The sequence below is a fragment of the Panthera onca genome, chromosome C1 (genome assembly GCF_046562875.1).
Source record: "Panthera onca isolate mPanOnc1 chromosome C1, mPanOnc1 haplotype 2, whole genome shotgun sequence".
NCBI classification, from domain to species: Eukaryota; Metazoa; Chordata; class Mammalia; order Carnivora; family Felidae; genus Panthera; species Panthera onca.
Window position 1 is genome coordinate 203,848,300 of NC_138346.1, and position 24,964 is coordinate 203,873,263.

At 52.7% G+C, this 24,964-nt stretch overlaps 3 protein-coding genes across 6 annotated transcripts; 1 reads left to right on the forward strand and 2 right to left on the reverse strand.

Annotated features, from left to right (window-relative positions):
• Positions 1–307: 307 nt before the first annotated feature.
• GALE (UDP-galactose-4-epimerase) lies at positions 308–5,049 on the forward strand. 3 transcript variants are annotated; one of them, XM_060623908.3, is made up of 11 exons: positions 308–421; positions 2,117–2,242; positions 2,435–2,550; positions 2,635–2,748; positions 3,014–3,190; positions 3,495–3,608; positions 3,705–3,771; positions 3,873–3,958; positions 4,058–4,135; positions 4,334–4,448; positions 4,698–5,049. In XM_060623908.3, the coding sequence occupies exons 2-11, from the start codon at positions 2,122–2,124 to the stop codon at positions 4,754–4,756; spliced, it is 1,047 nt and encodes a 348-aa protein (XP_060479891.2). In that variant the 5' UTR covers positions 308–421; positions 2,117–2,121; the 3' UTR covers positions 4,757–5,049. The 3 variants fall into 3 exon arrangements, with proteins under 3 accessions (XP_060479891.2, XP_060479892.2, XP_078308344.1); XM_060623909.3 differs by lacking the exon at positions 308–421 and adding an exon at positions 473–737; XM_078452218.2 differs by lacking the exon at positions 308–421 and adding an exon at positions 822–1,023.
• Positions 5,050–5,103: 54 nt separating this feature from the next.
• LYPLA2 (lysophospholipase 2) lies at positions 5,104–9,620 on the reverse strand. Its single transcript, XM_060623913.3, has 10 exons — positions 9,486–9,620; positions 7,922–8,025; positions 7,619–7,650; positions 7,426–7,491; positions 6,920–6,967; positions 6,759–6,829; positions 6,549–6,622; positions 6,372–6,473; positions 6,096–6,269; positions 5,104–6,004 (listed from the first exon to the last, which is right to left on the reverse strand). The coding sequence occupies exons 1-10, from the start codon at positions 9,607–9,609 to the stop codon at positions 5,954–5,956; spliced, it is 846 nt and encodes a 281-aa protein (XP_060479896.1). The 5' UTR covers positions 9,610–9,620; the 3' UTR covers positions 5,104–5,953.
• A 2,138-nt stretch (positions 9,621–11,758) lies between these two features.
• Positions 11,759–18,358, reverse strand: PITHD1 (PITH domain containing 1). Of its 2 annotated transcripts, XM_060623914.2 has the most exons (6): positions 18,048–18,356; positions 17,307–17,350; positions 16,871–16,948; positions 14,257–14,361; positions 13,450–13,558; positions 11,759–12,694 (listed from the first exon to the last, which is right to left on the reverse strand). In XM_060623914.2, the coding sequence occupies exons 1-6, from the start codon at positions 18,243–18,245 to the stop codon at positions 12,593–12,595; spliced, it is 636 nt and encodes a 211-aa protein (XP_060479897.1). In that variant the 5' UTR covers positions 18,246–18,356; the 3' UTR covers positions 11,759–12,592. The 2 variants fall into 2 exon arrangements, with proteins under 2 accessions (XP_060479897.1, XP_060479898.1); XM_060623915.2 differs by lacking the exon at positions 16,871–16,948 and having other exon boundaries at positions 18,048–18,358.
• Positions 18,359–24,964: the final 6,606 nt, after the last annotated feature.

The window sequence follows — 24,964 nt, forward strand, 5'->3', positions numbered from 1 at the left end:
CTGGGCTGCGCGCCGTCGCTGATTTCCCGCTAGGCTGGCTCGGAAGAACAGGCGGGGCACGTGCAGAGAGGCTGGCGAACGGGCGGTGAGCGGGGTGGGGGTGGTGGGAAGGGGGGGTGCCCCGCCTTCGGCCTGTGGCTCCCGCCGCGGGACAGCCGCCGGGCACCCGGAGCCGAGCTCCCCGGGCCAGGCCGCGCCTCCCCTCCGCCTTCCGACACCGGACCGCGCCGCGCAGGCGCCTAGATGTCGCAGCGCCCCTGGTCCTCCCGGCGCCCCGTAGCGCGCACTCCCCGGTGACACGTTTCCTTGGGGGCGTGGAGGGGGCGGGACCAGGTGGGCCGTGTGCTCTTAAAGGGACCTGGGCGCCGAGCGCGGGAGGCGGCGCCGCTGGAAGCAGCGCGGGGCGCGAGGCTCCGAACAGGTTCGCAAGGCGAATGCCGTGGTGGGGAGGGCTAGAGGCCTCGCGAGGGGCCGGGTGGCCTGCGGGGAGCGAGGGTTGGTTTCAGGGGTCCGGGCCGCGTTCCGGGCAGAGCCCCGCTAGGGCGGGCTCGCCCGTGCCTGTGCCGCTCCCAGCTCCCGCCGCCTTGGCCGGGGCGGCCCGACTTCATTCATTCCCGACCCGGGAGCTCCGAGCTCGGCCCCCTCGGAGCCACGGCCCACATCCCAGCCCGACGCCCATCGCCTCCTCCCCTCCATTTTGCAGACTGGGAAAACCGAGGAGGCGACATCCGACCGAGGTCACTCCGTCGGTCCGGGGCGAGTTCGACCTCACCACCCTTCCTGCCTCCCGGGGCCCCTCCGCGACCACTTTTCGGGCTTCCGCGAGGCGGGGTGGGGGCGGGGGCGGTCTTGGCGTCGGGAGCAGAGTCCAGCGGGAAGCCATGGGGGGAAGGGTGAAGTGCGAGGTTGGCTCGCTGTGAACCTGGAGATCCGGATTCTAGGGCGGCTATAGTAGCTGTGTGTATAGTAGCTGTGTGTCCTCGGGCAAATTACTTGACCTCTCTGACCTTAGTATCCTTCTCGGTAAAGTGCCGGCACTAACACTTGTCTCATTAGGATGTTGGGGGAACACAGGGAGAAGAATGCAGAAGTGCCCGGTCGGAGCCCGCCACTCAGCAGGAGCGCAGTCAAGTGGGTGGGAGTGAATAAGCCCAGAAGGGGACTGAGGCAGCCAGGAGGAAGGCGGCTGCGGGCCAGGCCACACCGAATGAAAGGCCTCAGTGTCTGGGGTTCCCTACCCACTCCCCCTCTCCGCCCACAGAGTTTGTTCAGGGCGGAGGTGCACACCTGGCAGTGGAGTCGGGACCAGGGCCACGTCTACAGCGCCCGGCTCGGTGCCGCCTAAAGTTGGGTGGCATCCTTAGCTCCAAGCGGGCGGTGACCCAGCTGGCCCTGGCATGCATTGGTAGAGGCTGAGCCAGCCTGAATGACCTGGGGCGGGTGGGGCCCACTCCGGGACTGTGGTGCTGCAGCTGTGGTGCTGCAGCCCCAGAGTCGGGCTCCAGTGGGCCTGGCAAAGGACCCCACCCTGTGGCCAGTTGGTACATTTCCTGCTTCCTCCCAGCTGACTCTTGTGGGAGTCAGGAGAGCTGCCTGGAGCGGGAGGTATTAATCACTGGGCCACTTTACACCTAGTGATGGCAGAGAGACTGGGAAGGCCTGAATTTGAGCAGACAGAACCTCTTCCTGGGCTCTTGGGAGTCCCAGTGCTGCTGGCCGTGTGTCCTTCGGGCCAGGACTGTCTAGTCCCCAGACACCTTGGGGGCCTTAGGTTTCATCTTCTCAATCACAGGTAAATTGGGACCAGGATTGTGGTGCCCGTGCATCAGTCTCCCCACCTGTGCCACACTGTGGGCGTTTCAAATCACTCACGTAAGCCTCACACGATTGCATCATGTTTGTAGTTATCAACTCCATTTTCTAAAGATGGAAACTGAGGCAGAGAGGATAAGTGATTTCCAAGGCCTAAGGCCAGAAAGAGATGATGTCCAGACCCGGACCAGGGCTGATTCCAGATCCACCCTATTAGCTGGGACACACTACTGCCTCCCTCGGACGTTAGGCGGGTCCCTGAGTGGGCCATCTCGACCACCTCTGACACTGTGTTCTGTGCCAGGTGCGATGGCAGAGAAGGTGCTGGTGACAGGCGGCGCTGGCTACATCGGCAGCCACACGGTGCTGGAACTGCTGGAGGCCGGCTATTTGCCTGTGGTCATTGACAATTTCCATAATGCCATCCGTGGTGAGCACAGGGGTGGGGGGCTAGGGCTTTGGGCGGGGACGGAAGGAAAACCTTTTGTTCTACCTCCACCTACTAGGGGTGACAGACACACAGACACACACACGCACACACACACACACACACACATCAGGCTAGTCCCTTGGGAACCCAGGACCCGTCTTCTCCTTTGACGGTCTCCATGTGTCCAACCAGGAAGGGGCTCCATGCCTGAGAGCCTACAGCGGGTTCAGGAGCTGACAGGCCGCTCTATGGAGTTTGAGGAGATGGACATCTTGGACCAGGCAGCCCTACAGCGTCTCTTCAAGAAGGTCAGTGCTTGGCAGGCAGGCAGGGGGCCCTGCCAAGGGCCAGGGCCTGTGAAGCAACCTCTGACCCTGGCTTTGCACCTGCAGCATCACTTTATGGCAGTCATCCACTTTGCGGGTCTCAAGGCCGTGGGAGAGTCCGTGCAGAAGCCTCTGGATTATTACAGAGTTAACCTGACAGGAACCATTCAGCTTCTGGAGGTGAGACGTGTGGCAAGGACACGGACACCGGGAGGCCCCGGCCAGGCAGGCCACGCCAGACACGGTAGATGAGGGCCTGGGGGGCAGAGTCAGGCAGGGCCCGAGCTGTACCACCTTGGACACATGTCCCTTTTGACTTCTCCGCCTCAGTCTCCCCATCTATAAATGGGAGCGCCCGAACCTCAGCCCCTCTCACCTGTAAAGGAGTAAGGGGGTGGGACTAAGTGCGGGGCAGAGGCCGCTGACGCCTCTCCTCCGTGAGCAGATCATGAGGGCCCACGGGGTGAAGAACCTGGTGTTCAGCAGCTCGGCTACCGTGTACGGGAATCCCCAGTACCTGCCCCTGGATGAGGCCCACCCCACAGGTGGCTGTACCAACCCCTATGGCAAGTCCAAGTTCTTCATCGAGGAAATGATCCGGGACCTGTGCCGGGCAGACAAGGTGAGGGTACCCCCTCCCCGCCCCAACACACACACACACACACACACACACACACGCACGCACGCTTGACCCAGCCCTGGCTCCACTCATGGACTCAAGGTCTCCCGTGAACACTCCCAGCTAGGACTCTGGAAGCTGCAGCGATTTGCCCAAAGTCACAGCACGGAGTGGGTGGGCCTGACCCCCTGCTGCTTTCCGGGGATAGAGACTAGGCCTGGGGGCGGGGGAAGCAGCTAAAGAGCTCTGGATTCGGCTTGGGCACAGCATGCGCCTCCTTCCCCATCTTCTGACCTGTGTCCCACAGACGTGGAACGCAGTGCTGCTGCGGTATTTCAACCCCATAGGCGCCCATGCCTCGGGCTGCATCGGTGAAGATCCCCAGGGCATCCCCAACAACCTCATGCCCTATGTCTCCCAGGTAAGGGAGAAGGGGAAGGTCAGGGGGTGGCCATAGGATTGAAGGGTACAACTGGTGCCAAAGGCCTGGAAAGAGCTGACCTGACCTCCACCCCAGGTGGCAATTGGGCGACGGGAGGCACTGAATGTCTTTGGCAATGACTATGACACAGAGGATGGCACAGGTGAGCCCAGGACCAGGAGGATCCAGGAGGGGGAGCCAGGGGGAGAGGGAGGTCCGACAGAGACTACACTTAACCCCCACACCCAACCACCTCCTCTGCAGGTGTCCGGGATTACATCCATGTCGTGGATCTGGCCAAGGGCCACATCGCGGCCTTGAGGAAGCTGAAGGAGCAGTGTGGCTGTCGGGTAGGGAGAAAAGGGAGAAGTGAATTTGGTGAGGGAGATGGGGTCCAGAGGGGTAGTTGGTCCACCCCCCTCCATAACTCGTTTTCCTCTCCTGGGCAGATCTATAACCTGGGCACGGGCACGGGCTATTCGGTGCTACAGATGGTCCAGGCCATGGAAAAGGCTTCCGGGCAGAAGGTAGGCCGGAACGTCACAGTGAGCTGGGCCCTTCCCACTAGCCTCCCTGACGGGGATCCCAGCGCCGCCTGGTTCCACCACCTGCCTTAGTGCTGTTAGCGCAGGGTGCCTGCACCTGCATTTCTCAGCCTGGTCGGCAGCGGGGCAGGAGGCGCCAGGGCCGGCTCAGCCAAGCTCCCGCTGCCCCTTCTCTTGCAGATCCCATACAAGGTGGTGGCACGGCGGGAAGGCGACGTGGCTGCCTGTTATGCCAACCCCAGCCTGGCCCTCAAGGAGCTGGGCTGGACAGCAGCCTTAGGGCTGGACCGGATGTGTGAGTTTTAGCCCTAACCCCTGACCCTGGGTGCTGGCCTGACCCCCGAGGCCAGGAAGGCAGGCCTGGCCAGGCCCCGGAGGCCTATGGGAAGAGGACAGGTCAGGGATGGTGGGGACAGGGGCTCGACCGGCTCAGGGGCTGGGAAGGGGCTGACTGGGTCTGGGCATGCCCACCCTGGGCCGCCCGAGGTGGCGGGAGCCCCGCATTCCGACGTGGACCCTGACCCCACACCTCCCCCCATCACAGGTGAAGATCTGTGGCGCTGGCAGAAGCAGAATCCTTCCGGCTTTGGGGCACAGGCCTGAGACCTTCTCCTGCCACGCACCAGTGAAGGAAAGAAACACCTGCTTGTTCTCCAGCCTCCGGTGGGAACCCAGGGCCTCAGCCTCCCCTACCTCAAACCCCAGACGGGCCTGCTCAGCCCACCAGGCGGGGGGCCAAGGGTTCCACTGACCAGGAGTTGGGGGTCTCTCTTTTCCACGAACCCATCAGGACCACCAGAAGCAAATGTGGGAACGAGGGCCCTGACACAGGAACTAATTTATACTGCTCTGAAAGAGATTTCTAAAGTATTTAAAATAAAAGTTTTCTAACACTGGGGCAGATTCTTGCACATGATCACTCTCTACCCCTCGGACAGAATCATCCAGCCTGAGAGTTGAAGCAATTTAATTTTATCGGAATCCAGGATACAACAAGAAAAACACCCAAAACCACATGGAGACAGAAGACGAGACACAACTCCCCCACCTCCCCCCTGGCCCTAGAGTGGGGACAACGTGGGAGTGGGACAGCGGGGGGAGACTTTGAGCCTCAGTCCAGCCCTGCAGGCTCCAGGCCTACGGGGGGGGAACAGGGCAATGGGGGGGGGGGGGGGGGCGGGGAGGGGCAGGGCCCAGCCCCCACGTTTCAGGGGCCTAAGGGAAGGCCCCCCTCGAAGGACTCTGCCCCCTCACCAACACCCCTGCCCAGGGGCAGGCAGCCCACAGCAGCACGGGGGCCGGGCCATGGACACATTCATGATTGAGAAGCAGCTGGAGAGAAGGAGGAGAGACACGATTATCTGGGCAGAGTCACTGGGGGGGGGGGGGGGGGGGGGTGGAGTGGTAGGTGGGGCCCGGGAGGGCCCCATGGGCCAAACCCTGAGGTCACAGGAGGGGGCCCAAAGCGGGGCTAGTGAGTGAGGTCCTGAGTGAGTGGGTCAGCGGCCGGGCCCCTTTCTCCCGCTGCCTACAGCCCCTCCAATACTGCTGCCGGGGGGGGGCCCACCTCCGGGGAAATGGGAGAAGAGGGTGGCCCACCCCTGCTGCAGACAGCCAGGTGGCTGAGGCCAGGGAGGCAGGCCTGGCCAGGCCTGGGCCCGCCTGCCCCAGAGGCCTATGGGAAGAGGACGGGTCAGGGATGGTGGGGACGGGGGCTCGACCGGCTCAGATCCGAGATGGCGCCGCGCGTGCTGCGTCCCCCAGGAGCTGGGGTCCTGCGCTGGGGGCCAGCGACTCTGGTTAGACAGGAGGCAGCAGCTTCTCAAGAAACTCCTTCACGGCTGCCATCTCCTGGGGGTGAGGAGGGATCGTGAGGGGCTCCCAGCCGGAGGGAGGAGGGAGGAGGGAGGGGTGGGGTGGGAAGTGGTCCCCCATCACCGACCTGAGGGCAGGAGCTGTGCATGACACCTGGGTACGTCTTGAACTGGACCCTGGCGGGTGTGACGACGGACCGAAGCTTCTCGGCCGTCAGGGCCCCAAACCGTACTGGAACCATGGGGTCCAGCTCCCCGTGGCACTGCAAGATGGCCAGGTCCTTGGCACTGCCATTGGCTGCCTGTGGGCCAGACGGGGCTCTGAGGGCAAAGCCAGTGTTCGGCACGGTCCCCGAGCCGCGAGGAGACCCAAAGGGCAGGAGGGGACTCGTGGAGACACTCACCTGGGGGAAGGCCCGATGCAGAGGCAGCCAGCAGCTCAATGCCACGATGCCAGCCAGGGGGTGGGGACAGGTAAGGGCCGTGTAGAGGGACAGGGCCCCACCCTGGAGGGAGGAGAGAATGACAGGTCATGAGGGCACAGCTCTCCTACCACCCCCCACCCCTTGCTCTCCCCTCACCTGTGAAAAGCCTCCCAGGACGATTCGATTGGCAGGGATCCCATTCTTCATCTCGTGTTCAATCAAGGCCTTGACTGGGGGGAGGGGGCATGACTGGGTGGGGGGAAAGCTGCTGGAGGGGCCCAGGGAAGGGAGCCAGATGCTGCCCAGCGCTCTCCTGGGGGGCCGGTGGGGGAGGAGGGGGCTGCTGAGGAGGGACCGGGGCCTTACTGTTCTCTGCTGCCTTCTTGATGCCGGCCTCGTCCTCTGGGGCATCAGGACTCAGCCCCATTAGGTCAAACCTGAGGGAGGAGAGGCGTTGGCAGCTACTGGAAGACCCTGGCCAGCCCCCTGCAGCTCTCTCAGCAGCCATCCCTGCCCCTGCAACTCACCAGGAGGGCATCACCATCTTCATGTTGAGCGTCACAGGGATCCGGGGTCTGGGGAGGGGCGGCGAGAAGGGCCATCGCGCTCAGAAGGGTGAGGGAGCCACAGCAGAGAGCCGGGAGGGGGCAGAGTAGCCCCCGGGGGGGGGGGGGGCCCTCCCAGCAGGCAAGGCCTGTGTTTAAGGTGTTGCCAGGCAACCTGCCACGTGGGGCCGGAGGCTGGGGCTGGGGCATCAGCAGACAAGCAGAGCCCGACACACGGCGTGACGGGGTTCCACCTCGGTCGGTGAGTACTTGGGGAAGGGGCACAGGAGGCCCCTGGGTCTAGGAGGCCTTAGGGCTGGGGGCTGGGGCCGCGGGCTCCACGGGAGTGAAGGCTGAAAACGGCACTTCCGACTGCCCTGGGCCCAGGCCCAGGGCGCAGCTGGCAGGAGAGAACAGGCCTGGGACCACAGGACCACCCCCCAGCTTATCCCCATCCTCAGCCCCTCCCTTGCTGGGGTGACACTCACGCATGGGGACAGATGTACTTGACGTGAGGGAGCCGGATGGTGGAGAGGGCGTCAGCCCAGCTGTGCCTGTAGGAAGGAAGAGAGAAAAGGCACCGATGTGGGGAGGGAGAAAGGAGGGCACGGGCCTCTCTGATCCTGCCCACCGGGCCCTTCCCCACCCTCCCAAAGGACACCCCCTCTCCAGCTCACTTACCCTGTGTCTCCAAGTCCATGTAAAAAAATAACCTGGAAGAGGGTGAGACATGGGGAGGTGGAAAGAGGGCAGTCACCCCCTGCTCTCATTCCCCCTCTGTCCTCCAACTTCTGGCCGCCCTCTCACCCCCGAGGGCCTAGGGGGAAGTCCAGGAGCAGCCAAACAGATGATTACCTCGCTGCCGCCTGGCTTCAGGCTGCTCCCTTCTCCGCACTGCACCTCCATCTTTCCCACACGCCCCCTCCAGCCAGTTACCGGCAGCGGCCGGCCTGGGGGCTGCCCGGGGTGGGAGAGGACCCTTACCGCAGCCGTTTCCCGCTCAGCTCCAGACACAGTGGCAGCATCGGTGAGCAGGGGCACAGACATGGTGTTACCACACATACACTGCAGGGCTCCACGGCTGGGGCCTGTGCAAATTCGAGGGAGCGGTCAAGAGCAAGGGAGAGACTCCTGACACAGGAGAAGAGCCTCAAACCCAGGGCCCACTCAGGCCGTCAACCCCCCCAAAGCACCCCGGGTTCTGTCCTGGCCACAAAGAAAAGGCAGGAAAGAAGTCTCGGGCCACAGGGGGTAGGAAGTTTGCCTCTACTCCAGGCTGAAAAGCAGAGGCGCTACCCTAGCGTCCCCGGTTCTGGTCCACCCCTTAGCCTGAGCTTGCTGGAGAGGGGCAGAAGTAGGGCTTAGGGACCCTGCGGGAGGGGAGGGGCAGGGCATCCCCTGCTGTCGTCCCCCCACTAACTGCCTCCTCCCTGCTTTCCAATCATCATGCCTCTAATAGAGCCCCTGGTCCCCTCCTCCCCAACTCTCAGCCCTACTGGGAAACGAAGGGGGGGCAAATGCCAGAAAAATATGCTTTCGGCCCCTACCCCCAACCGTCCCACACATTTTCTCCCACCTCTCTCCCATCCAGCCCCCACCCAGCCTTCACAAGCAGTTTCCGGCTCAGCCGTTCGCAGAGCCCCGGGGGGCTGCCCAGGTCTCCAGGAGGCGCACGAACTCCCGTCCACCAGCCGCAACTGGCGCCCCACGCCCCGCTGAACGGTGCTCCCTGCTGCTACTGCCCCTGAATCCAACCGGGTCCCCCGGTTTGACCATGCTCTGGGGCTCCCAAACACACGAAAGAATGTAAGGCTGGCGGGCTCCTCCCCGTCCTTAGCATCCTCCAAAGTCCCCAGCAGCTTGTGCAACCTGTCCCTAAACGCCTGCCCTTCCCAGTGGCGCCCACCCCTCCCACCTTCCCCACTGGCTTCAACCTTCCATCTCTGACCCTGAGTGCACCTCTCCACGTGGGATCCCTCACCTCTGACCCTGAGGTCCCTCTTCCCACATGGGAGATGCACGTTCTGTCCTAAGCTGGGATTCCCTTCCCTCCTCACTGGGAGACTTCCACCTCTCACCCCAGGGTCCCCTCTCTCAAAGTAATGCCTTCCCCGCTGACCAGGGAAGGGAGCTCCCCACGGTAACAAGTTCCACTCTAATCCCGGCTCTCCCACTCCCTACACTGGGAATGTCTGTTCTGACCAAGGGTCGCCCCCTTCTCACAGTGACATTTTCTACCTTGACCCAGGACCCTCTCTTGTCCACAAAGGATTGTTCTACTTTTGACCCTGTGGAGCCCCCGCCCCACAATGAGATCTTCCACTTCAACCCTAAGTCCCTCCCGTCATAGCCCGGCCGCCTTCTCTCCCCTCTCTCCCCCCAAAGTCCCCAGGACTGGCCAGCGCCTCTTCGCACCTCACTCCCCACCCCCATCCCTCACAACTGCGGTCCCCTCCCCACTCTCCGGGACCCCCGCGGTGCTCCGATCTCCCCCTCTCCCCCCCACCCCCGTGCCCTCCCTCCGCCGGCTGGCCCCGGACGAGGGTACCTCCACTCCCTGGGGGTTTCGAGACCTCTCGGGCGATTCTCCTCTTTCTCCTGCACAGACACACTCTCTTCCCCCTCGGCCGCCCCCGCCGGAACTTCCGTTCGAGTCCCGGGAACCCAGCCATCGCGCTGCCGGAAGTAGCCTGGCCAGCAGTACGGAACCCGGAAGTGGGCGTCGGCGATCCGCCAGATAGAAGCTGCCATGTTGGATACGGTGGGGCCACTCCCCGTAACGAAGCCACGGAGTTACCTGCGGAATCTAGACAGCGCGTCGGTAGTCCCCGCTTGCTACCGCCGCCCGTGCGCCTCCTGGAGGAAAGCTATCCGGAAAGAGAGGCATACCTCTCCTAGCACAGTTTCCCACCTCCCGGCCTTCACGGGTGGCACTTCACCGTGGTCTTGGATATCCACCACTGACCTCAACGCCCTGTTTCTGGATGGAATCATCCTCAGAATGATCCAGGATGTATCATACACTGGAGGGATGGAATCATACACTTAAGACAACCTTAGAGACCGTCTAGTCCTCCAGTCTTACTCTAAAGATGAGGAAACTCCCGCTCAGAGCGGGGAAGGAAACAGCGATCTCAGGACAACACTAATGCTGCCTCTCTGCACCTGCTTCCTGAGCTATAAAACACGGTGATAACCACTACCCTGCCTCCTTCACAGCTTTGTTGTTAGGCTCAAACGAGGTCGTGTGGAAATGCTTTATACACTGTAAAATTACAGTGTGAGGATGTAATGACCAAAAAGGACACTGGGAAAACACGGGTTACATCAGGACAGCTGGACAGGCATTGGCAGCGTTGTCTTAGCTCTGCCCCCCACAAGCAATGCCATGCAGACGGTGCACAAAATACCATCAATGAGCTCCAGTTGTTAAGAACAAAAAAGGCTTCATGTTGTTGCCATTTGCTCCTTGCTGCACTGATAAAGTGGAAATGGGTTCAGGGTCCACAGAAAAGCTGGAAAGGGAGGCAAACTGAGTCGAAGGCCACATCCCTAAGAGAACACATAGATACCTGCAAACAGGAGATGAGTGACACTGGTACCTAAGCAGCTTAGGACTCATTCTCCCAGCATAACCTACAGTTTTTCTTTGAGCTGAAAGAACACTGTAAACCTGGGAACTCAAAGCACTTTTCCCAGGCTGAGAGGCAGTTTGGTTTTAGTGTTCAAAGGGTCACAAAGAGCCTAAAACACCAGGATTCTGAGCAGGAAATCTTTGAGTCCTGAGAAGTGCAACAAGCCGAAGACCCAGACTAGATGTCAGAAAGGAAGAAGTGCACGGAGACCACGTAACTGCCCCCCACATAGGATCCCTGCTAGGTCTGCTTATGCAAGAGTAAACAATTCCTCCTATACTATACCCCCAATCGCCTGAGATCCTGGGGCCCTTCTTCACATCCTGGAACAGATTCTTCAGAGTGAAGCTTCATATTCAGAAACCCAGTCCCAGGGGCTACCTGTGATTAGATTTTAATTAGTGGAATTAATGAAGGGATAGTCTGCTCTAAGATTTCTAACTTTACTCTTCCTCCTACTCCAAATTTAAAGACATAGCCTATATTTTTATCTCCAAAATGATCCAACTGAAATAAAGAGGCTGTGGCTGACGAGTAGGTCCCTTAGTGCACCAATAATCGTGTTTGCACTCTGGGTGTTTTCAGGATTCATTTTAGAAATCTTGAGGCTTGACAAAACGGTGGTGGCAGGCTTTCCGTTGGACAGGCTGGAGAAACAGTGTGGGCCAACACTTTCAGGAGAATTCTCTCAAGAGGATCAGGTTCAACACTGATTCCCATTATCCACTGTTTCTATTTTCTACAAAGGAGAGAATACTGACCATCTCCAATCTTATTTTAGATATTTAAATTCTCTCCAACTGCTGTCTTAACAAAATTGAAGTCCAAAGTCTTGGGTCTGCCGTGTGCTGTTCACTTACTCTCCTTACTCTCGTTTCTTCTGGTGAGTTCCAGAATCTGTTCTCCTTGTCTTTGTAAATGTCACTCAAGTTACTTCCTCTCATGAGAAATAGGACATCAGTTTGTAACTTCACCTTCCTCTTTACAAAGTGTGGGTGGGTGGGTGTAGGAGTGTTTTTAGTCCACTGTATCTTTCCCGGAGAAATGATCTAGTCTTGAATATATATCACTGTGGCACTTATGATCTACCTAGTACAAAACAACAACAAATTTCAAAGTTCCACACAGTTCCTGTGAAGTAAAAGTTTCATCAGTACTGCCAAGAAATCAAAAGAATATACAAACATGAAGTCCGGCAAAGATTTATTAGGAAGCTTATTAGTTACGGTGAATAAAAAGCCATGAACAGAAAAACTGAGATGTCCAATTTCTGGCACTGCGCTTATGACACTAGTTAGAGGCTAATAAACATTAAAGATGTCCCAAGGGGAATCTTACCTAAGTCCCAACCTTATCCAACCAGGATAACTCACAAACACAGAAATGATGCCCATGCTCTCCCCAGACTGCTTACCTAGGCAGTAGAAAGACCTTCTCCTCAAGCTATTAAGCATCATCAGGACATTCCTGCTCTCCTAGCTACCATGGGACACTAGTACATGACAGACAACTCCAAGCCGGGCAACTTGACAAGAATGCTGAACGCTGACAGGAAGAAGGAGCAAGCAGGGACAAGTATTTCTAGTTGGAGACCCTCCTGATGGCTAATAGAAACGCAATGCTGAGGCTTCAGAAAGTTTACTGCAGCCCAGGAAACAGTTTCCATGTTTAAAAAAAACAAGTCACACAAAAATCCTGCCACAAAGCAACAAGACGCTTGGGATCCCATGGCCACACTGACTGGAAAGGCAGGCATCATCCAATGACTGCCAGATGCTGACCAGTCCAAGACTCAATTCCTAGGCCCTAGAGAACCACGACTGTCCCTCAGCACCCACACAACCCTCCCCGGTGGTGTGGTATCTTCCATAGGCCGGGTTTCTGCAGCAAAAGCCCCAAAGACACAGCCTGGCAGAGGCTGTGGCGCCAGCTCTCTCCGGAACCCCATCTCTTTGTCCTCCCCAACAGGATGCTGCACGTCTTCACTGACACAGCGCCTCTGTGGGAGCCCTGGCCAGCCTTAGGAAATGAAGTGTGTCTGTGGGGTAACCTGATGGACCCTGTGGTCTGCTGGGTTGGCTGAGGCTTCATAATTGCAGATGGTCACCTCGTGTCGTCGAAGCTGCAAGAAAAGTGAGAGGCTGGGTCAGCTGGCCATTTCCCAGACCATACAGTGGAGTCGTCCTTACTCAGGTTCATCTCTGGAAGCCATCTCTTCCCCCTGCTGATACAATCATCCTAGGAAGACTGCAAAGACCATTATCAATGATTCACCCCATAACTTAGAAGATTCATTCCCCCACTATAATGGTGCCACCACGAGAAGAGGACCTTGTCTATCTTATCATCTTCTCTCTGGTTCCTGACACAAGAAAGGTCATCAAAAATGGTGGATAAAGAAAAGAACCTTAAAGTGAAAAAAATGAATTGGTGTCAATTGGGCTACTTCAACTCCGTTAAAAATACGGACAGCCTGGGGCGCCTGGGTGGCTCAGTCGGTTAAGCATCCGACTTCAGCTCAGGTCATGATCTCGCGGTCCGTGAGTTCGAGCCCCGCGTCGGGTTCTGTGCTGACAGCTCAGAGCATGGAGCCTGTTTCAGATTCTGTGTCTCCCTCTCTCTGACCCTCCCCCGTTCATACTCTGTCTCTGTCTCAAAAATAAATAAACGTTAAAAAAAAAAAAAAATACGGACAGCCTGCCAAAGGAGATGGACAGTGTACAGTAACGAAACCAAGAAAAATTATAAACAGACTGGGAGCAAGCAGCGTCTCACCTGCTCTCTTTCCTTTCCCTAAAGCGCCCATATGGCAACACACAGATATACACACACATATGCGTATATACTGGGGGGCCAGGAATTCCTGCCCCTTCTTACCTCAGTCCACTCTCCTCTTAGGCCAATATACAAGACCTTTGTGGTATCAGCTCCAAAGTTTTTTGAAATATGAATTGAAAGATGATAGACATTTGAAAAACGAGAAATTCTAGAGAATGAAAGGGATGGGGAGAGAAGACACAGGTTAGAGTTCAATGAATATCTCACCACCGGCTCAGAAACAATTCTAACTCTAACTTGTGGTAACACCCGGGCAAACGTCACAGAACACTCTGGGCTCTTAGGTCTCATTCTTCCCTTTTGGATAAGCAATCGATTCAGTACACACTGCCTGAGCATCTGCCAGATCCTGCCCAAGGCAGTAAGAATAGAAAAATGAGTCAACGCTGCCCTGCCCTCAAGGAGCAGGAATGAGAAATGCTGTATGATCAAGCAGCGATTCTAATGCAAGTTCAGTGCCGATCTCACCGACCTTACCATTAGGAAAAAGAGAGCCAGTGAAGAGCTAAAGTGGTCATGTGTAACTCGGCCTGTTGTAAGCCCACTGTGCAAAGAGGAATTCTGAAAACATCTTTCCTAAGACCACCCTAGGAGGTCACTCAGATCTGTCAACTGCTTACAAGTGCAACAGGCCTATGGCTTGCACTGCATCTCTGCCAAAAATTGACCAAGCTGAGGATCAAGCTTCCCTCCACTGTTTTAACTAGTTTCTGATGTTAAGAAAGTAGGAGATGGGCCAAAATTAAACTGCAAGCTCAGTAAGTGCTAATGGATATATATGTTCACTGCAAATGAACACCTGCTGTTCCTCAGAAGCCAGAGAATGGAAACAGGTACAGTGCTTACTTTGTAGCATACTCTAATTCTCCCGTAACATCCCGATTCAGACTAAAGGTCTGATCTGGCTCCCTGTCTGTATCATCAAAGGACATCTGTGGAATGTTTTTGTACCTGAGAAAGGAAAGGGAAGAAAAATCAAGAATGTGCATTATCATATTTTTCAGTTTTTCAAAACTGCCTATTGACTCAACTGCCTTCAGTTCTATCAAAAGAAGATCAAATTTTAGGAATGGCATTTTACTGGCATTTATACACAAATATCTTTAAACCAGCAGGAAAAGAGCTGAGAACTGCAACATAAGCCAGTGGCATCTTTGAGTGGGTTAAGATCACATGAGAAGCAATATACAAAGGGAAGGCTCAAACCAGGTCACACGCAGCAAATGCATGGAGAAAATCAGCAACTCAGCACATTCACACCAAGCTGAGGAGGTTAAACAAAACAGCTTACTCATGGGAGAAAAATAGTTTGGCAGAAACACATTAAACACAGCTAAGAGAGAAGAGCAGGTAACTTAACACTCAAGCAACTTTTGTGTTCAAAATTACCCTATACATAGAGTCGTCTTACAGTTCTTTAAACACATAGTATCTGCAGGTTTCCATTTTGAAAAGAGCACAAAAGGCTGCCAACTCACAATGGGCTTTGGAAAGTCAAGTAAAACTGCTAATTTTCAAAGAAATATCTAAGAAACAGCTGTCTCCTCTATAACTCAGATTCTAAAGACCTGCGCCACACCCCCACCATCTCCACACCCACACAGAAGGGGCCTAGATATTGGTGGCAGGAAAACGCACGTAATTTAAGAAAGCAAGTGTTTGCTTCAAAGTGTTTCTAAGAATGATGCACAGAATAATAATAGTGAACATTTATGAGCAGCATCATGAGAGGCAGCGTAGCACTGTAGTTAAAAGCAGTGTCTCTGGAGCCAGACTTCCTAGGCTTAAAGCCTGGCTCTGTCACTTACCCGCTGTATAATTTTGGACAAGTGATTTAACCTCTTGTATCTGTTTCCTCATGTATAAACTGAGGATGGCAACAGTACATATCTGATACAGTGATGAGATTAAACTGAATCACTTTTAAGATACATATACTTAAAAATTTTTACTATGGGAAATGTCAAATTATACACAAGCAGAGAGAAAAATACAATTACTCTATCTCCATTTATCACTCAGCTTCAATAATGAACATTATGCCTATTTCCTATCACCCCCATTTTGTTTGTGCTTGATATTTTAAAGCAATCTGAAACATTTCACTTTACTCACATGTTAGTACATATTTCTAAAAAGCAAAGACTTCTTAAAATACCACTGTTAAAAAGTGAGATCACTTTACAAAAATTAACAATTCCTTAACAACATCTAACACCTAGTCTGTGTTCAAATTTCATTAAGTACCAATTTAACTTTTCCAGATGTGTCAGTGGCATGTCATAGTTGAATAGGCAATATTTTTTCTTTATTAATGGTGTATAAGATAATTACATCAATGATATCTTAGATTCGATAAAGTGTAATATAGGTAAAGTGTTTAGATGTGAGGTCTTATGTAAGTATTTGTACCTGCCCTCCCAAAACTGGGCATTTATTAAGTTCCAGACTTCTTCTAAGCTCTTTACATGTTATAGATCATTTAATTCTCTCTACAGTCTTACGAAGTTCCTACTATTACTGTTGTCATTTTACATATGAGAGCACAGAGATAAAGAGAAGGTAAGTAATGCCCCACAGTCACGGAGCCAGCAAGTGGTACAGACAGAACTGGAACCCAAGCAGTTTATTCCAGAGCCCCCTCTTAACCACAATGCAACATGGATTCCTAGTTTTCTCAAGCCAGTCCACCTCCCCAGTAAACAAGTCTCCAAAACCATCAACTCAAATGTACTGTCCCCTTAAAATGATTACATATGTGGGTTTGCTTTCAAATTTATGTTTCTAACATTCAAAGAGTGTGAATTTCTTAAATTTCTCATTTAAACGTTTTCAGAAGAAATTCTTTAAAATGTAAAGTTCTTCTGGTATTTGTTTCTCCAGCACTCAAAAGTTTGCCCCTTCTTTTAGGAAGGCTGTGCTGGAATAAGGCAAGCTGTCAAATAAGGGGCACCAGCCCTGGTGGCAACAGATTCCTGTACCGCAAGAGGCCTACGGAACTTTGCTCGCTAAAGGGCATGCACACTCCGATGGAGTAATTCCATGTAAACAAAACACACGCAAAGATTTTTAACTGTGTGAAATAACAAGGGTAAATTTGGAAACTAACCCCAGGAGCAGAAACCATAAAGACCATTTGAGATCTGCAGCTGGGTTACTAAGGAAACTGCAAAGTCATCAACAACTGGCATTTATAGGATGCTCTCTGGATGAATGGTTGGCACAGCAAAAGCATTTTGAAAAGACACAAGCTGTTGGCCTTAAAGACACTTAATCTAAAAAAGTCGTTAATTCAGGAAGAGATAAGTGTATTCTGATGCAGAACAAGATCAAGATTTTTAAGAGGGGGAGGAGGGGATATTTAACCCAGTAGAAAACAAAAAAAAAGGGGATCATTCTGGAATAAAGTGCTACCAGAGAAAAGAGAACTCCGAGGCTTCTTGAAGGCCTTGCCACTTACAGTCTCATCTCAGAGGGGTGTGAGTCATCGTCCTCTCCCATTATAATGATGCCTTTGAGCTTGACATTGCCTGTAAATCTGCCAGGATGCAAAAGAAGTTGTCAACCTGGGTTTGAACTTCTGCTTAGCTGCGTGACCCCAGGCAAGACCCTTCCCCTTCCTGGGTTTCAGGTGACTCATGTGTCAGACTTGTACCAGAAAATTTCTAAGATCCTGTCTGCCTCTGGCATCCTGCAATTCTAAGAAAGTTACCACGGCTTCTCAGTTATCTTTCAACCGAAACATCTTTACGCTTTCCTCCTCAAACCCACCACACTGTAATCTCCCCCATTTCTAGAAACAGATGTGTGCTCTCGACACAACCAGTGAGTGAATCGTGATAAGGATTCTGGGTACAGCCTATCTAGCCTGAGGCAAACACCAAGGAGGTACTTACGGAATATTAAACAGAAGCTCTTCATCTGCATCACTTTCAACAAACTGGAGGGGATGGGGAGTGGGGAGGAGAAAGCAACAAATATTTGCTGAGAGCCTACAATTTTAGGCATCTTCCACCCTGTTCTACAACTGGGAGTGCAATGCAAATAAATAGTCGACCTCCCTCGGTTTTTCAGCACTTACTGCCTTGACGCTAACAAAAGTCTACAGGCCATCCTCTCAGAGGGTTCTTAAATGGGGAGCCCATGAATGAACCTCCAGGCTCGACGAGCCTGAAACTGTGTGCAAAAGTATGTGCCTATGGGGTCCACAGCTTTTAAATGGCTCTGTGACCCCGCAACGGTAAAGGCTCTAGATAGGGTAACACGCTTCATCTGCCTACGCTGTCTCTGGTCTTCATCAGGTGATATGATCAGGCAGCCACTGGGACTGGTAGTCAAACAGTAGAGAAAACGCCCTACAGCCATCCTCCCGAAAGCCCTGGAAGAGAACGTCGGCTTCGTAAAGCCAAAGCGCCCCTCTCCCTCTCCGGGCCTCAGTTCCTCTACCTGCAAAACAGGGAGACTCGACGCTGTTTCCCTCCCCAGGGGCGGGCAGGTGACAGGCACGGGAAAGCGCTTGGCAAGCGGGCTGTCGTTATTTTTAACAGCAGGACTGAGGCCGACAGAGCAGTCGGGAGGCCTGAGGCCCCGCGCGGGTCCCCGCCTCGCCCACCCGCCCCAGGCCCCGAAAGGCCCACCTTGGAGCGGTCGGTCCGCTCCTCCCACGGCTTGAAGACGCCGCGGCCGCTGCCCTCGCGACTCTCGTTGAGGCACTGCAGCCGCTCCAGGTCGATGCGCAGGTACAGGCCGTAGGCCAGGCCGCGCTGTTCGGGCGGCTCCTCCCGCTCGGCGGCGCAGCGACAGCCGCCCCCGCCGTGGCTGTGGCCGTGCGACATGGCGACGCCGCCGTCCGCGCGTCCCCTCGGCCCTGCCGCCGCCGCCGCCCGCGCCGCGCCGCGCTCGCTCTGCTCCGCCGCTAAGCGCACCGCGGCCGCCGCGTCGTAAAAGGCGCCCCTGTGCGGCGCATGCGCCCGGGGCCCGGGCGGGGGGGGGGGGGAGGGGGAGGGGGCGTGGCTCGGCGAGGGCTTGACTTTCGATAAGTGCTTCCAGGTGCAAGGGAGTTTCTGTTGACTCAGGTCCGGAGTCCGCGGTCCTGTTGCTCTCCCCGCTTCCCAGGTGTGGAAACTGAGGCGCAGAGAGATGAGGCTCGTGTTCCAGTAAATGATGGGGCTGGAATTCGAATCCTCTTCCCCATTAGGCTAAAGGCTGTGCTCTTTTACCACCAACGTTTTGGGGGAGCTGGTCGCAGAAAGCGTGTGCAGCGATAAGGTCCTGAAGGGCTGGGAGCACAACGTTATAGCTGCTTCCCACGTGCACGTGTAGGCACTGAGAGCGCACACACTCACTTCCATAACCACTCCATAGGGGGCTTAGCGGTCGAAACCACCGGATCTGAAGACGGGTCCTGGGTCTGCTACTGACAGTGGGACACTCTGAATAATTCACTTTCCCCATCCCGAGACTTCGTTTTGTCATCTGTAAGGTGGGAATGATGATATGTTTCACAGAATCACAGTGAGTATTACATGAAATAAGGAAGTGAAAGAACCCAGCACAGTGGCTGCCACATGGTAACAGCTGAGTCAGATCTTGGTTCAAATCCAGGCACTGCCAACTTGCTAGCTATGTGGCCTTGGGCAAGTGACTTAACTTCTCTGAGTCTCCATTTACTACTTGTAAGGTGCAAGAATCGGACTAAATGACCTTTAAGTCCCCTTGCCGTGTGACATATCAGAGCAGGGTTTTTTTGTCAAACGGCTGGTTGTGACCCATTAATAGGTGTTAAAATCCGTTTAGAGGATTGTGACCAGCATAAAAATAGAATATAATTAAAAAGTCAGAATATATCACACATTTTAAGTCTCAATTTATAGAACTTTCATTTCAGTTTGGGTTTGAGTACCCAGGTGCAATGTGAAGTGTTTTTCACGTCGTGGGTTGAAGTCAAAAGAATTGTCAGCCACTGTTTAGAGTTGAAATGATTTTTGGATTCAGGGTCAAATGCATTCTGACTGCTGGTGGGGAGAGGGAAAGAGGGAGGATGTAGAGAGAGTTATGGGATACTCTGGATATCCCTTGCCCTTCATGTCTGGCTCTGGGGTGTCCAGACAAGAATGGGGGCAGGTGAAATACAAATCAAAAGATCCATCTGTTTAAGTTCCATTCAAACATATTTTGATGTCCTAGTTCAATTTTGTGTGAAATAGGTGAGCTGGGTTCTGGTTCAGAACCGCACAATGTCATGAATTATTCCTGCTTTCCTATCACAGTTTCAGGCCAGGGGCCTGGCACATGGTAAACACTTTAGTAAATATTTGTTTAATTGAATGATACTCTCAGTAGCCTTTCTTTGCAAAGACCGTGGAACTGATACAGGCCTTACTTACTCAGGATATCTACTCACTTCTGGTTTCTACCAGAAGTCATTTCATCATTTTCATCTTTGTCATCCTTTACTGATTTGATTTTTAAAAATTTTTTTTTAACATTTATTTATTACTGAGAGACAGAGAGACACAGCATGAGCATGGGAGGGATAAACAGAGGGGGAGACACAGAATCCGAAGCAGGCTCCAGGCTCTGAGCTGTCAGCACAGAGCCCAACGCAGGGCTCGAACTCCCAGACCCCGAGATTATGACCTGAGCCAAAGTCGGACGCCTAACCGACTGAGCCACCCGGGCGCCCCTCCATTACTGATTTATTGAGCACTAATGTGCCGAGAACTATACTCATATGCCTCCAGTAGGCTACCTGAGCTTAGTCACAAGGTAGGAGCTATAGAAGCAAGAGAGGGAAGACCCAATTGCACAGGCACTTTTTAACCCTTGCTTCCGTTATTTTTGCTAATGTGCCATCGGCCAAAACAAGTTTCGTGGCCAAACCCAAAGTCAAGGGTGGAGATACTGACGTCACCTTTTGGTGGGAAGAACTGTAAAATGCTGTGGCTCCTTTCCCCCTCCTCCCCAGTATATCTGTATTAATTATATTTTGTTGCGTGAAAAACAGTTAACATGTATCTCAAAGTTTCTCTGAGCCAGGAATTTGGGAGTGGCCTAGCTGGGTGGTTCTGGCTCAGCTCTCTCACGAGCTTAGGGTCTTTCAAGGCTTGACTGCGGCTAGAGGATCCACTTCCAAGATGGCCACTTACATGGCTGTCAGGTTGCTGCAGGCTGTTGACTGGAGGCCTCAGTTCCTTGTCATACACACCTCTCCGTGGGACTGCTTGCGTGTCCTTAAGACAGGAGAGCTAGCTGTCACCAAAGCAGAGAGAGCAAGGTAGAAACCACAACGTATTTTACAAGCTAGCCTTAGGAATCCCATACCGTCATTCTGGAATATTCCAGGGTTCCACAGATTCGGTCAGCCAAATTCAAAGTGTGAGGGAATTATGTAAGGTTATGAATGCCAGGAGATAGAACTCATTAAAGGCTGGCTACTACACTACCATACATATTAAGTGACTGTTGACAATATCTTCACTTTTCTCTTATACTTAATTGGTAATTTGAAGATAAAATTCGTTTAGAATTTTGAAGATTTTGCTGTTTTCTTCTAGCTTTGAGAAGTACAATGCCATTCTGATTCCTGATTTTTTATATGGATCCCCCCCCCCCCCCACCACCACTGCTCCCTTTCTGGAAGCCTTTAAGATCTTCTCTCAGTCCCTAGTATTAGAAAATGTGATGATGTTGTGCTTTGTTGTGGCTTTTTGTGATCCACTGTGCTGGATATCAGATGGACCCTTTCAGTTTAGAAACCTTAGAACACGGCGCCTGGGAGGCTCAGTCGGTTAAGCGTCTGACTCTTGATTTTGGCTCAGGTCATGATCTCATGGTTGTGGGATCCAACCCCGTGTCGAACAATGCACAGAAAGCACGGAGCCTGCTTGGGATTCTCTCTCTCCCTCCCTCTGCCCTTCCCTTGCTCTCTCTCTCTCTCTCTCTCTCAAAATAAATAAACATTAAAAAAAAAAAAGAAGAAAGGAAGAAAGAAACCTTAAAACAGAACCTGAGCACACAGGTTAGGACATCTGCACACATGTGCCCAAGGCCCCTTGCAGGGAAACATACTTAGAGGTATAAGGAGAAGAGGAGGGGGTTGGTGAGGGTCCTGCTTCTCTCCCTTCCCCCAACTTCTAGTGCAGAGCTCTGAGAAGCCCAGAAATTTGAACGTGGCCTCCCAGGTCATTGTGAAGGTTTATCTTTGTAGGTAGCAAAACAGACTGTATTTTGTATGACAGTGCATGAACTCCATTTATAATTTTTTAAATATGCCTGGTACATATTAAATATGGCTGGTACATAAATATGCCTGGTACAACTAGAGTTGTACTTTTGTCCCCATCCTACAAATATTAGGTATGGCCTGCTGGGCAAGTTGCTTAGTTTCTCTTCTCAGATTTGTCATATCTAAAATGGGGCTAATAAGAATACCTACTTTGTAGGGTTTTATTACGCGGGTCATAAGAGATCATGCGTGGAAAATGTTTGGAACAACACCTGGTCAGTAGATTGGAAAAGGTTAGACAGTGACTGTTAGTCTCTACTAAGAGCAAGGTTTTTGACTCAGCGCCCCCGTCTGCTTGGATGGGAAACTGCAATTGCTTCAGCGGGCCGAATTTGGAGGGAACCAGCAGTTACAGAGTATCTTGGCTCTGAGTTGGAAATAATGCCTCTGCTAACTGGCCTTACTCGGCCTGTCCCTTCTCCTGCCCTCCTACCTTGCAGGGACGTCTGAGAACAAATGGACATCCTCACTGACTTCTAGGACTGCCTGGGGAAGGTAGGAAACGTTTCCAATTTGTTTCCTTCTCTCATTCCCAGGTCCCTTGTAAACTTTTCTGCGGTTCAAGAACTGCTAAATTTGCACCGGCTGTCTTCATTAGGCTGGGAGAAACGAACTGTTTTACTTCTGGATGCCTCTGTGTGGCTAAGAGTGTGGGAAAAATATAGCCAGCAACCACACGGTGCTAATAATGCGCCAAACACTGTCCCGAGGGCCTTGCTTATATTATTTTCTAATCTTCATAACTGCAAGTGTCCTATTATTATCCTCATTTTATGGATGATGAAACTAGAGCACAGAGAGGCTAAGTAACTTGCCCAAGGTCACACAGCTGCTTAGTATTATAACTAGGACTTAAACCCAGGCAGTGTTTATGCTCTTAACCACATTGAACCTTCTCCAAATATTAATTAACATTACTGAGTACTTACTAACTGCCAAGGGGAGACCCCAGAGCTCAGGCCCTTAACCACCATGCTGTACTTACCAGCTAGGTTACCTTGGACAGTCATTTTCCTCGGAGCTTCAGTCATAACAACAACCCTTTACCAAATGCCCCTTCCGTGCGGGGTACTTCACCGTATTCCTCATAACATCCTGGCTAACATGTCCTGAACTCCATGTCTCAGGCACTGTTTTAAGCACGTTACACATTTTAACTCATGAAACCATTTCTTAATAGCTCTGCAAGGTTGATATATTTTCCTCCTTTTTGGAGGAAGAAGCAGAGATACAGAGAAATTAAGCGACTTGCTCAAGGGCACACAGCTAGGAAGTATGGGATTTGAAGTTGGGTGGCCTTGTGGATTATCTGAGGATCCAGGCTGTTGTAATTGCTTTTGGAGTCTTTGGTGCCGTTAGCAAATATTTCCAGTTCTCTGTGTCCACGCACACGGAGGGATTGTACTTCCTTATGTTATGCCCAGAATTCGTGATCCCCAGATACCGCCAGGGAGCCGAGTCCGATGTAAAAGCCAAAGAGCCTTTATTCGAGCTAGCTCGAGCTCAATCCCCTACCTGCACCGACGCAGCGGTGAGATACCGGGGAGAGAGAGCGAGTTTCAAAAGGACAAAGGTTTTATTGGGGCCTAGGGGCAGTTGGTGAGGTAATGGCTATGGCCTCAGCCGATTGGCTGGGGAAGGGTCCTGGGGAAGGGTCCGAGTCCTGTTAGGCAGGTGAGGGGGTGGTTACTCAAGGGGAGGAGGTGTGGTCAAGGTGAAGGACACAGAACAAGATGGAGTCGGCCGGCGGAGGCCCGCCCTTTCACTTATCCCCCTTGAATTTAGGTGCAGCCAGTGAAACATAATGGAAATGATGGCTGTCACTTCTGGACTTAGCTTAGTGGCCAGTGCAGTATTCTTCATTCGTCTTGGAAACCTGAGCAGCACGGGTGGGTGCCTCCCTTAGCCTGGGTCCCTGAGTTAGGATGATGTAAAGCGAAGCCCCAACAGACCCAAATTGGACATATAGTTTCAATGAAAAACAGACCTTTGCTGTTTTGAGCCACCAAGACTTAGGAATTGTCACTACAGCATGCCCAAGTCCAGGGTTCCGTATCCTCAGCACTATTGACATTTGGGGTCAGATAATATTTTGCTGGGGGGGGGGGGGGCGGTCCTGCATGTTGTGGAATGTGTAACATTTTTGCCACGTGTCTTGGTAGGGGTAGAATCACCTCCGGTTAAGAATGACTGCCCAGCCTATCCTAATAGTCTGAATATCCTGCCAGTCCTAAGTAAACCCCATTTAGGTATGATTTCCGTTTTATTTTTAAATTATATTTATTTTTCTTTGAAAGAGAAAGAGAGAGGGAGGCAGAGGGAGGGGGAGAGACAGCAGGCTCCCCGCCCAGCACAGAGCCCAACACGGGGCTTGATCCCGTGACAGTGACATCATAACCTGAGTCGAAATCAAGAGTCAGACGCTCAACCGACTGAGCCACCCAAGAGCCCCTGTTTCATTGTTTCGATATGCTGTTAGATTCTGCTAATATTTAGGGTAATCACGCCAATATTCATAAATAAGATTGGTCTGTAATTTTTCTTTTTTTTGGTTCAGTCTTTATCCATTTTCCATGTCTGCGTTATCCTAATTTCAATAGCACTTTCCTTCCTTTTCTTTGCTTCGGAATAGTTTAAGTGGCGTTGGTATTACCTGACTTTAAGGTTGAAAGAATTTCCCTATGAAACCATCTAGAGAAGAGGCTCGACAACCGGTTTGTCTATTTCTTCTGTGGTAAGGAGGCTGTTTAGACTCTAGGTTTGTCTATTTCTTCTGTGGTAAGGAGGCTGTTTAGACTCTAGAGGAGTCAGCCTTGGTAAGTTGCTTTTGTCTGGGAACTTATCCACCCCATACAGGTTTCCTGATCTGTTTCATACAGTTGTGGCTCAGGGTTTTAAAAACGGGGAAATTTTACAAAGAAGTCTAGATTTCCGTCTTGTCTTTAAACTTCCAAAGATATAGCTGCAGGTGGAGCTATAAATAGCTTTCATTTCCTGTTTCCCCACCCCCCCTCCTACCATCTTATGCCAAATTCCTGGCATGTGAGTTGTGATTCCTGAGACAAGAAGGAATTAGGTAGAGTCTGCCTTTTTCGTGGCTGTTAGGGGCTATATAGCATAAGGGCCTGAAAGAATAGACGGGAGTCCAAAAACAGAAAAGTTGAAAAACCGTGTCTTAGGCAGCATCGACTAGGATTTGGGTTATGAGGAAGGACTTGCTGACCTCTAAGTGGTTCTCAGCTCGTGACCCTAAAGCTTCAGTTCCCA

Excerpts from the sequence above, each read along its gene's own strand:
- PITHD1 (XM_060623914.2), bottom strand. The coding sequence starts at position 18,245 with ATGTCGCACGGCCACAGCCACGGCGGGGGCGGCTGTCGCTGCGCCGCC. Across the intron at positions 17,351-18,047 it reads AGCGGACCGACCGCTCCAAG|TTTGTTGAAAGTGATGCAGA; the intron begins GTGGGCCTTTCG and ends CATCCCCTCCAG. Across the intron at positions 12,695-13,449 it reads TAAGAGGAGAGTGGACTGAG|CTTCGACGACACGAGGTGAC; the intron begins GTAAGAAGGGGC and ends CTTTTCTTGCAG.
- GALE (XM_060623908.3), top strand. The coding sequence starts at position 2,122 with ATGGCAGAGAAGGTGCTGGTGACAGGCGGCGCTGGCTACATCGGCAGC. Across the intron at positions 3,609-3,704 it reads TCATGCCCTATGTCTCCCAG|GTGGCAATTGGGCGACGGGA; the intron begins GTAAGGGAGAAG and ends CCTCCACCCCAG. Across the intron at positions 3,959-4,057 it reads AGGAGCAGTGTGGCTGTCGG|ATCTATAACCTGGGCACGGG; the intron begins GTAGGGAGAAAA and ends TCTCCTGGGCAG.
- LYPLA2 (XM_060623913.3), bottom strand. The coding sequence starts at position 9,609 with ATGGCTGGGTTCCCGGGACTCGAACGGAAGTTCCGGCGGGGGCGGCCG. Across the intron at positions 8,026-9,485 it reads GAAACCCCCAGGGAGTGGAG|GCCCCAGCCGTGGAGCCCTG; the intron begins GTACCCTCGTCC and ends GAATTTGCACAG. Across the intron at positions 7,492-7,618 it reads CATGGACTTGGAGACACAGG|GCACAGCTGGGCTGACGCCC; the intron begins GTAAGTGAGCTG and ends TCCTTCCTACAG.